Raw genomic sequence first — 12,347 nt, forward strand, 5'->3', positions numbered from 1 at the left:
AAAAGCTTTGGGAGCTTTTTATCATGGATATGTTGGAACCACTTTTCAACACTTCAGGAGTTTTCTGGCTGAGATGAAAAGTAGGAAATGGGGAAGGAATCCCCTAAACTACTACATTATAACCTGATGTTGGTAACATATGATGCTTCTTTACTGATGTTTTTAAATGTCTGTTTCCCTACAGATTGTCTGTGTTCTGATCAAACAGTTATTGAGCTGGGAGAGGATCTGATCTGTCATTCCACCTACAATGGACTGCGAAAGCTCCCCCCATCTGCTCACAGAGGAGACGCTCATCTATGCCATCACTGTGCCACTTTCAACTTCAATCATCCTGGCAAACCTTGCCATTATCATTGGTATTGCCTGGAACCGGCAGCTGCACAACACACCCAACTACTTCTTCCTCAGCCTTTTGGTGGCCGATTTGTGCACCGGTCTGGCACTCCCATTTATTCCTCTGATGGGTTTAAATCGTGAGATGAGTTTTAGTTCCTGTCTTGTGGCTCATGTTTTTCCAAATTTCCTTTTCTTGGCATTTCTTCTGAACCTGGTGATGGTCCACTATGAACGTTATGTTTGTATTGTCAACCCTCTGCAGTACAATAGCTTGTGGATGCATCGCAGCTTTCCTATGGCATTACTTGCTGTGTGGGCCCCACCGCTTCTTTATGCATTGCTACCGGCCTTTGGGTGGAATAACTGGGCCGCAGCAGGCTGGGACCATTGTTGTGTGGGTGGTTCAAGGTTGTTGCTCTCGAACTGTTCAACTAATGATACGTCATGTTGCTCCTACAGAAGAATATTTCCTAATTCGTTTATATACCTGGAGGTGTATGGACTTGTGCTACCTGCTATTCTTACAATAGCTGGAATGACCTGGAGAGTCTTGTGGATCACACGTGGACAGTTACAGGATATTTGCCGCCTTCATCGCTCAGTTGAGCGGGGTCAGATCTCAGACTGGGAACATAAGTTGAACCTTCGCTACACCCGCTGTGTGGTTGCCGTGTCACTGACATTTTTTGCCTGTTGGGTTCCCTACCTCATCTACATGCATGTCTGCATTTCTTTCCTGATAAGTGACACCAAAGGAAATTCCACCACTCACATTTTTCTCTCTTGTGCTGGGATTGGAAGCATGGCCGTGGTGCCGCTGGTCCTGGGTCTGGCAAACAAGCAGTACACTGAGCCTGCACACAGGCTTATGATGAAAATAAGGAACAGGTGGAGACAAGTACCCAAATCAAATGAAAGTCCCTCTTGAAAAGGACATATTGGCATGTCAAATCCCTATTCCTTTTTTTCTTTTTTTTTTTTAATAATACCTTGTTTTTACATTTGCAAAACAACATTGTAGTCCACCAGCTAACAGTGTTTGTCAACCATATATAAATATAATTAAAGGATAAGATTTTTTTTTAAAAAAAAGGTTTTAAAAAAAAAAAGGGTTCTCATGTTTTTAACATCCTATATATACTTCCACAAGATATCAACATTTTCAGGTCTCAATCAACATTACAACAAGCGTTTATCGCTTAAGTCGCCCAATTGTCAAACAGTGCTCACATCAGACTCTTTTATTTTACTTGTAGGACCCATCATTAAATTCTATTAAGTTTCGTGTTTGTTTGAATAAGATTGGTTCATTTAAAATATAGATGAAGTGCTTACATGTTGCATATAACATATATAATACACTCTACAATGTGTCTGTATGTGTATGTCATTTATTTTTTTATTTAATTTGAGACTAATTAAATTCCATATGAGGAATGACTGATTCCATTGTTTCTTAATTGGAGTAGGCGGACAAGAGTAAGTTGGGGGATGGAGAGCAATGCTGGAAATTGTAATAATGGAGAACATACAACAAACAAACTAATATTCTGGAAATCTGGGGCTGATCATTATAGGAACAAACGTCCCAGTATGTGTGTTATTTCGTACAAGTAAGCTCCTATCCTCAAGATGGTCTGTCTTCAGGTTTTAGTGGGAGTGGATGCCACTGAAACTGATCCAAACAAGCGTTTTTATTACTCTACCTGACCTCCTCATTGACGACTTGATGTTCAACTTGGTCTATAATGTTGTTAGAGGAACTCATCCAATCTGCCAGTGAATCATATGCCACTTCAATAATGAGTAAATGAGCAGGTATGGATTTGAATAAATAACTTGCTTTTTTCTAACAGTGACCCATTATTGTAAGTGCCATGCTTGTACAGAATTTGCATTTCCAGGGACAGGTCATCAGATAAAAATGCCTGTTCTGAAAAAACAAAAAGAACAACACTATCCTGTCACAATTATATATCTACATAATAAGGGAAATAAAGGGCATTTATTCAGTTTCATAAATATAATAGGTAGCCCTTGTATTGTTTCTGGGTCAAGTTGGACGACCTCCACCACTGCATATGTATTTCTTGAAACTAGGCAGGTCACCTTGACCCAGAGACAACTCAAAGGATACCTCAAAGTCATGTTTTCGGGCCTTCAGGTCACCTTATCGCAAAGATAACATGGGTTATAATCTATAACTGATATGAATGTTTTTAATTGGTTTTATATAAATTGAAATGTGAATTTGGAAAATATGTTTATATATGAATTACACAGTCAGTTAATCACAAATCTGAAAATATCTTCTTATATACTTGTACATGTGTTGTAGTATAAGGTGTTTGTTTTCCCAAAAAAATCCAATGTTTTCATAGACTGTGATCAAGTTCAAATCATTTGTAACTCTATTCTGTATTTGTTTTTATTGAATAATTTAATAAAAGAATTTGATTATTTTAAAAAACGAAAGTTTTTTTTACAGAGTTTGATTTTCTCATTCCAATAATTATAAAAAATGTTTTAAATTTGCCCTTTAAATTAAAAATAAATGTTGGTATAAATGTTTCACCCGATGATACCAAAAGAGTGAACTGAGTCGACATTAATTAGTGAAGTGATTCACTAACTTCTAAAATGTAATGTAAACATAAAAAAAAAGTATAGGCTGCACGGCTAAAATGATCTATAGTGCTTATTATCTATAGTAAAATGTACAGCAAAACAAGAGACACATGAAATACAATTAAAATGGATAGATGAGTAGCCAGAGGGTAATGACCAGCTCCAGGGAAATCAAAGATGGTCTGAAGTTACCTGTACTGAAGTACTGTAACAATAAGATGCCTCTCAAGTTATTTATTGTCAAACGCCCCTGCAAAGTCCTACTGTTAAATAAAGACATTTACTGATGAGAATACAAAAGAACACATCGACTGGTCTAATGAGAAACAAAGAAACATGTTATGATGAGAAGAATTGTGGAATGTTGTCAAATCATCGTGGGCTGGAATACATGTTGATCGAGTCCATGCAACAGAGATGTTCTCAGAAACTGTAGTTATGCTACAAAATATTAGTTCAAATGCTAAACACTTAAAAGGATTTCAGTTTACAAAGTAAATATTTCAGGTTTTAATGGAACGTGCAGACACTCCCATTTTTGTATGAACCATCCAATACTATTTCCTTTTGTGTTAAGCAATGAAAACCAAGTTCACAGTCCCCTTTACCTTTTATCAGGTAGAGAGCTGCAAAAATGTATGGTTCTGTCATCAGAAATACGTTTCTAAAATATGTAAAAATTGTGTAAGGTTCAGGATTACATATCTGGATTTTATGATTTCAATAACAAGGTATTTTACCGCTTTGCGAGCTCCTTCCATCTGGACTGACAGTGAGTAGATTATAAATACATTTTCAGGTAGTACAAGTTGAGCAGAAAGTAATGTATGTTATGTTTTACAGAGCAAAAAAACAAGTTAGCAGATGCTGGATAACTGACTTCAATAACAGTTGCATCATATAAGACTGTCAGGCGTTATTTTCACCACTTCCTGTGTTTAATCCATTTTAAATATTCATTCTCCTGTTATCTGTGCGAGTGCCATTCACCATTTGTTATAGATGTCAGGTACATTCCTCTGTCACCAAAAATTTGTATACTGATCTCCTGTTTCAAGTTTTGAATTCACAAGTTTTAATTGTTACCTTATAAAGGATACATCTGGACACAACAACATAAAGATTGGGTAACGGGATGGTCAGAATTTGAGAAGTCATTAATTTCAGAGGGGCTTGTGTCTGATGAGTAAAATGATTTTCAATATTCTGAATTTTAATATCACCTTTGACACAAATTAATTACCTTTTTGTTTCACATCCATGTGTGTGAAGTATTTCCTCTGGACCACTCAGATGGCTGTGGGACTTTGCCGTAATGCTACTTTTAAGGTTGCCCGACACTAAAAAAATTTTTTTTTAGCCAAACGATAAAAGACGGTCAACTTGCAAAAGAAAATAGATACCTTTGTAACATAAATGGAGTGGGTGAAACGTTAGCATACTCAACCTCATAAGGAAATTTCAGAGAGCAATCATCCCTGTTTTGTAGTGAAAACTGAATATCAGACAGATGGTGGGACTCTGAGCGACCAAAAGAAACGCATCAATCATGGTTATACGCTAAAGGCTTAATCATATGCTGTCAGCAATGAGGCAAAGGTAATATTCCTAGTAATCTTTGTCCCAGGTATCTTTCTATTTAGTGCGGTAGATGAACAGAAGTACAGTCTTGCAAAAAGAAAAGAGGTACTGTATTTAAAGATTTAGTCCACCCTTTCATGTATGCTTAATATGGAGAACAAAATGTACATTTTGAAAATAACGAACATTTCAGAAAATCTTTTCCTCTTTTCAGTTTGACCATTAAGAGTCTTTGATCCACTGGCTATTAACATTTATTTTTGTCGCCATCTCATCTTTATATAAAAATAAAAAAGGTTAATTTCATGGTTTCCACTTCATGGATGAATGGTTCACTTTTACTTGGCTACAGTTATGTATAAATCATTTACATCCATCTCTGTTGAAATGTTTTTGTTATGCCTTTTTTATTCCTTCCTGTTGATCTTAACCTGGGTCTCTGCCAATGAGCTCAGTTTAGCATTAAATTGTGTGTCAAACTTCAAATTGTGTTTCAAATGAACCTGGTCTGAGGTTGGCTTTTACTTCCTGCTTCATTATCATTGTGTACACTTTCTTGACTTTAGCTTGTCCAGCTTCTTCCTGTCAACAGCTAACAGTTCCATGTGGAGTTCTTGTTTGATTATTTCCTTGCAATGTGTTAGTGTCCTGTTTCCCTTTGGCGCGGTTATGTTCTTGACTTGTCTTCCTTTTTTTGCAGTCATGTGCGTTGCGTCTGCCTCTCCCTGTTCCACCTAACGTTTGAGATTGTGAATGTGTCATTTGATTCTTTCCAGGACTTTTGCCGCCATCGTATGGAATATTCTTGAACTGCGCCTTTGTCTTTTTGTGACTATTAAAAATTGACCATCTTATTTACCTTTTTCTTGTGGACTTCTAACACAATTCTCAAACTCTCATCTCCAAAATTTGTGCATCAGGCTGAAACACTCATGTCCTGGTCAAAGTACTGGTGGAGTACATATTGAAATTACATTAGCATACTGCCATCAAAGTCACACAATGCATTAAGGTAAGGTAAAACTTTATTGATCCCTCAGTAACAATCGTGACACACAACCATATAGCTGTGTTGTCATGATTTAGTAGTGTATATATCTGTGAATTGCAGGTTTTGTTTAAGGCCTCGTAATTATATGTTATTATATGTACAGAATAAAATACATTAAATTAAATGATATTACTGTATATACTAAGTCAGTTATTCCCAACCTGTGGGTATAGCGAGTGGGCCACAAAGTTTCTAAAATGGTATAATTATGTAGGTCGAAAGTAATTCTATAAAAATAAAAATACATATAATGTTTTAAATGTTAGAACTCGTTAAGTTTAAAAAGAATATAAAACATTTGCAAATATTCTTTTTATTATATTGTTTTTGGTTGAAATATCGCTAAATAGAAGTAGAAGAAGAAGCTGTCATGTGATTTCCGGTTAGTGTGTAGCAGCAGAGTTTGATTTGAGACATACTATCTCTGGAGAATTTGTGTACTAGTTAGTACGTACACTAAACTGATGCATACTTCTAGTATACTAAGAGTAGTATGCGATTTGAGACACAGCAATAGTGTTGAGCATAATATGAAAAAAGTGATGTAAAACAAATTGTTGTGTAGTTGTTATCACAAGCCTGTGGCATTTAAGAAAGCAATAAAAGAGGAAAGTAAAGTTTGTAAGTATTCAAATCACAGAGAAATAACAAACTAGAGAAGCTCAATCTCTCAAGATATCACGTGGACCAATAGGGACGTTGATGTCACCAGCATAGGAGATTGGGTGATCTGGCAACGCAGACTGGAACCAGAAGGATTTAGTAGCAGCAGCAGATGTTAATTGCTAATAGGTTCAAGCTTGGTGTAATTCAACTGTCACGCACACAGACAAAGAACAATTTGAAAAGTGCACAAAAAAGCAACACCTAACAATCCAAATAAATTGCAGTATTCCTCCTTCTTCAGTTTTCATCTTCATTAAATGTTAATCAATATATGTACAGTATATATACTGCTCTTTGTCCAACAGTGTTTTTTTCTTCACTATCCATTCGTTATTTACAGTTCAAGTTTTCTTATTTGAGTTTAGTTTTCTTAAAGAGACGTACGTACAAAAAACATGCAGGAGTACTTTTCCACATCAAAGTTCATATTTATCAAGAATGATAAAAACGTGAAAAAGTGCAGACTTCGTGACAGGTTTGAAGGTGGTGTACATATTTAATGCTCAGATCCACGTCAGCCTCAATTCTCATGTTGAGAAGTTTACATCGGAGACAACTAAAAATTAACAATTAATAACACAAACCCACACACAAATAAGTGGATATTAAATTATTCAGAAACCTATAAATATGTTTCTTATTCATCAAACTCATGATCTGTACTTATTAAGACAACATTACCGTTTTATACAGAACATTATAATCAGCTATTTCACGAAATTTAGAAAAAAATGTAATTAATTGTGAGATTGTTATGACGAAAAAAAGTATTTACTTCTGATGGATTCAAGTCTTCTCTACAATGTCGGAGACGTTCTTTTGAAACAACATCACGTCAACCTGTTTCATCAAATTCCCTTGCAGGTTAAATAAAAGCCCAGAAAAAGCTGGTTCTACATCATTTGGTGCTCTGCCCTATAACTGCTTCGCTACTGATTCAACCTTGAGGCCCTGCCTCATCTGAGAGAGCTCAATGAACTCGGCACCCAGCTGGGTGCAGGCCACTTCCTAGAAGAGGTGAGGAATCCCCGCCGCACTTCCTCCTTTTCAACTCAGCGAGAAAGCTCCCGACAGAAGATTGAAAGTGAACTGAGGGCAGATATGAGGGAGATCATAAAAATTGAGGTAGATAGATGTGCATGCATGAACTGTGATGCCCCCCTTGAGAGGGGGGACACACATGCTCTCTGTTTTGTTTGTCGAGGCCTGTCGACCCACGCCTCCTCGTCCTCTGAGATCATGGGCCGCTTATGATCAGGAGGACGGTTCTCTTTTCGGTCTGGAGCTCCGGCAGAGCGTGGCTCCCCAGGAGGCGGCGCTGCAGGAGTGAGCGCAGCTCTGGGATCAGAGGGAAAGTAATCAGGCGGGGCTGAGCAGGAAAAATGATCCTCCCAAGAAATGAGGTATCTACTCGGATGCAGAAGGAGGTGCTAGGTATTTCCTGCTTGCCACAAGTCCTTTTCGATTCACATTTCACTGTGCCACGTCAGGGCTGTCACTGTCGCAAAGGACGTTGTTGTGACGCACGCTTCATTTTTTTCTAAATTTCGTGAAATAGCTGATTATAATGTTCTGTATAAAACGGTAATGTTGTCTTAATAAGTACAGATCATGAGTTTGGTGAATAAGAAACATATTTATAGGTTTCTGAATAATTTAATATCCACTTTTTTTTAATTTCTGTGTGGGCTTGTGTTTAATTTTGATCAATTTATTAATTGTTAATTTTTAGTTGTCTGCGATGTAAACTTCTCAACATGAGAATTGAGGCTGACGTGGATCTGAGCATTAAATATGTACACCACCTTCAAACCTGTCAGGAAGTCTGCACTTTTTCACGTTTTTATCATTCTTGATAAATATGAACTTTGATGTGGAAAAGAACTCCTGCATGTTTTTTGTACGTAGGTCTCTTTATGAAAACTAAACTCAAATAAGAAAACTTTAACTGTAAATAATGAATGAATAGTGAAGAAAAAAACACTGTTGGACAAAGAGCAGTATATAAACATATATTGATTAACATTTAATGAAGATGAAAACCGAAGAAGGAGGAATACTGCAATTAATTTGGATTGTTAGGTACAAGGAGCGACGAGAGGTGACTGGATCACAGCGGCCATGAGATCCAGCAGGTTAAAATGGAGAGATATATCGCTGCTTTGTGGCATGTCCGCATACACATTGTGTAGAGGGACTTGGTGTACGTTTTACGCAGGAGATGAGCACTAGAGACACTGGGCGCTATTCCTGCTTGCAGTCAATTCCAATGCGAATCACATTACCTGCTTTCATATCTGGTTATGATGAAAACTCAAGCCCACTCGTCGTGACGCACACAATTCTGTATACAAACACAATGAAGGAAGTAGACATTACAACGGCTCCGCTTACAGGTGCACTGCAGTGGCACTACCTTCATGAACTTAACTAAACATAATTTCCCTGTGCAGAAAAAACTGAATATTATACATATCTCCCGGTGTTGTCACTAAGCAGTGTTAGATCAGCCCCAGATCGGAGTAACATGCGTATTCGTTTCCTTATTGAGATTGTGAGGAAACAGCAGGACGACAGCTGGAAAACGCTCCACAGTTCCTGCATGATGAAGTCATCCGCTGCAATGTGCGCATGTAGACAGCACATTATGGTAAACCATGTGATGAAAAACAAGCAAATGTGTGTCCCTTCTAAATATACAGAGGGTTCTCTGCTTTAAAGGTTAACTGTAATTAAAAATGCAGCAGAGAACTGACATGACATATCAATGGCACATCCTCTTACTTGCGGTCATACATCATGACAGTCGGTCAGTCCTGCCCTGGTGAAACCAGCTTGGATCCATCATTGTGGGAGGACCCGGAAGTAAGTAATTAAGTAAATTATATTTGTAGAGCGCTTTTCCAGACCAGAGGCCTATTGCACAAAAGTAGGATTGAGACATCCAGGATGAATAAGTAAGCTGGGTTTGGTCAATCGAAAACAAGAGCGTCCAGGCTTACTTGGTTGCACAAAGGCCAAGCCAGACAGTGCTGTGTCTCAAATCGCATACTCCTCTTAGTATACTAGAAGTTAGTTAGGATAGTGAAGGTACTTACTAGTACGCAAACTCTGGACAGTATGTCTCAAATAAACACTGCCGCACCCACTAATCGGAAATGATGCGACAGCTTTTTCTTCTACTACTATTTAATGATGAATTCAACCAGCTGTAGGAACAGTATCGTCGACACCTGCTGGCAGCACGTTTTGCAAGTTTGGAAAAAGAAATAAAGTAAAATGTACTATTGCATTTTATAGCTTCAGTCATTTAAAGTCCAATAAAAAGGAAGACAGACTAAGAATATTTATTTAATATAACTTTATTAAAACATGGACTTTTTTTCCTCCAAAAAAACCTCAGACAGTATTTGACATTGTCAAATGATCAGTGTTTCTCCTTTGTTTTTATTATTTAGCCACATTGTTGTTATGCTTTACACATAAAACTGAGTGTGTAGTGTAATAAATATTAATTGATTTGTGGTGACTTCGGACTGAGTTAAAGGATGAGATCATATAGATCCTGGAACTTAGCCTGATCTGGAGCAGGCTAGCTCCACAGAATAAATCTCCAGGTTAACTGATTTCAGAACATAGCCCACTTTCTTTAGTCCCGCTTTGTGCGACAGGATCATGGTTAATTTAGCCAGGATAACCAAGATAGCCCGACTGGTCCCTTCTCCTACTTTTGTGCAATAGGCCTCAGTGTCACAAAGCGCTTAAACAAAACTCAATAAAATACAGCTCTGGAAAAAATAAAGAGACAGATGCAAAATATCAGTTCCTCACATTTAACTACTTATAGGTCTGTTTTTGAGTAAAATGAACATTTTTGTTTTATTATATAAACAACTGACAACATTTCTGCCACATTCCAATAAAAATATTGTCATTCAGGGCACTTATTTGCAGAAAATGACAAATGGTGATGCAATGTTTTCAGACCTCAAATAATACGAAGAAAACAAGATCATATTCATTTTAAAACAACACAATACTAATGTTTTAACTTAGGAAGAGTTCATAAATCAATATTTGGTGGGATAACCCTGATTTTTAATCACAGCTGTCATGCGTCTTGGCATGCTCTCCACCAGTCTTTCACATTGTTCTTGGGTGACTTTATTCCGCTCCTGGCGTAAGAATTGTTGCTCAGTAGTAGCTCAGCTTTGTTTGATGGCTTGTGACCATCCATCTTCCTCTTGATCACATTCTAGAGGTTTTCAATTGGGTTCAGGTCTGGAGATTGGGCTGGCCATGATGGCCTGCTAGAAAAAACAATCTTCAGATTTGGGGAACATTGTCAGAGCACAATGAAGCAAGTTTTCTTCCAAGACAACTTTGTATGTTGATTCATGAGTCCTTCCTCCACCAAATTTCCCAGATGTGCAAGAAACTGTGACTTGTAGGTCTCTCCAGGTCTCCGTCTACCCATCAGATGACAAGGTGTTGGGCAAAGCTGAAAATTGGACTCATCAAAGAAGATGAGCTTACTCCAGTCGTCGACGGTCCAATCCTTATGGTCTTTTGCAAACTTCAGCCTGGCTCTTCTCTGCTTCTCATTGATGAAGGGCTTTTTTCTAGCTTTACACAACTTGAGCCGTGCTCCTAGGAGCCTGTTTGGAACTGTTCTTGCTGTGCACTTCACCCCAGCTGCCATTTGCCATTCTTTTTGTAGGTTACTTGATGTCATCCTACGGTTTCTGAGTGACGATCGAATAGGTTGACGGTCATCCCGGTCAGTGGAGAATCGTTTCCGCCCCCTGCCAGTCTGTAGCTTTGCTGTGCCCAGTGTCTGCTGCTTAACCCTGTTCTTATGAACCGCCGCAAATTTTAAGGATGTGTCCCTCAACCAGTAAAGCCAGAATTGAACCACTTTCTCACTCAAAAATGTTCTTTTCAACTCTTTTAGCTTGGTCAATAGTTATTTGATTCCATTTTTATTATTCATGTTTTCATTTGTTTTTTTTTCTGATCATTGTGAGGAGAATTGTTGACTGTGGTTCATTTGAATATGATTTTATATCATTGTGTATGTAAATGGAGGCGTGGAAAGAGATGAAATCATCTGCGCTGAATTCCACGTTGATTTGGATGTACAAAGCAAAATGCTAAATGTATTTATTTCGAAGATAAATACCAGTGTTTACAGTGTTAGCACCGTTCCTCTTTTCACTGTACACTGCAGACTTCCAACACCTGTCTCCCACCCGTCACCTGCAGAAGTTCTCGGACGACTCCGCCATCGTCGGCCTCATTAGGGACGGGGATGACGGGCCGTACCGGGGACTTGTCCAGGACTTTGTTGACTGGTGCCTGGAAAACCACCTTCAGATCAACTCCAGCAAAACTAAGGAGTTGATTGTGGATTTCCGGCGGTGTCCCTCCATCTCCCCCTCACCACTGAACATCCAGGGACAGGACATTGAGATTGTCACGACTTACAAGTTCCTGGGTGTTCACCTCAACAACCGCCTGGACTGGGTGGATAACACTGCTGCTCTTTATAAAAAAGGGCGGAGTAGAATCTACCTGCTCCGGAGGTTGAGGTCGTTTGGTGTCCGGGGGCCACTCCTGAAGTCATTCTATGACTCAGTAGTGGCCTCTGCCATCTTCAACTGTGTGGTCTGCTGGGGGAGCAGCATGACAGCAAAGGATAGGGCTAAACTGGACAGCCTTATTAAGAAGGCCGGTTACGTCCTAGGGCGCCCCCTGGATCCTGTGGAGGAAGTGACTGGAGGGAGGATGCGGAGCAAGCTGGGCTCCATGAGGAGGAACTTGTCTCACCCTCTCCAGCACACACTGAGGGCATTGAGGAGCTCCATCAGTGATAGGATGCTCCATCCCCGGTGTGTGAGGGAGAGGTACCGCAGGTCTTTCCTCCCTGCTGCCATCAGACTCCACAACAAGAACACACCAAGATAACTATTTAACTGCACCTCTTGTTATTTATGTAAATATGATTGTGTATATATTATATAGCGCAGATTTATCTTTTATTCCATTTAGATTTTCTTTCTCGTTTTTATTTCTGGGTGTT

At 38.7% G+C, this 12,347-nt stretch overlaps 1 protein-coding gene across 1 annotated transcript; it reads left to right on the forward strand.

The window, feature by feature from the left end:
- The first annotated feature begins 250 nt into the window (after positions 1–250).
- Positions 251–1,267, forward strand: LOC148080418 (G protein-coupled bile acid receptor 1-like). Its single transcript, XM_087792669.1, has one exon. It carries the CDS (start codon positions 251–253, stop codon positions 1,265–1,267), a length of 1,017 nt encoding a protein of 338 aa, XP_087648795.1.
- The last annotated feature ends 11,080 nt before the right edge of the window (positions 1,268–12,347 follow it).

This window comes from Callionymus lyra, chromosome 5 (assembly GCF_982586985.1).
Source record: "Callionymus lyra chromosome 5, fCalLyr1.hap1.1, whole genome shotgun sequence".
Taxonomy (NCBI): Eukaryota; Metazoa; Chordata; class Actinopteri; order Syngnathiformes; family Callionymidae; genus Callionymus; species Callionymus lyra.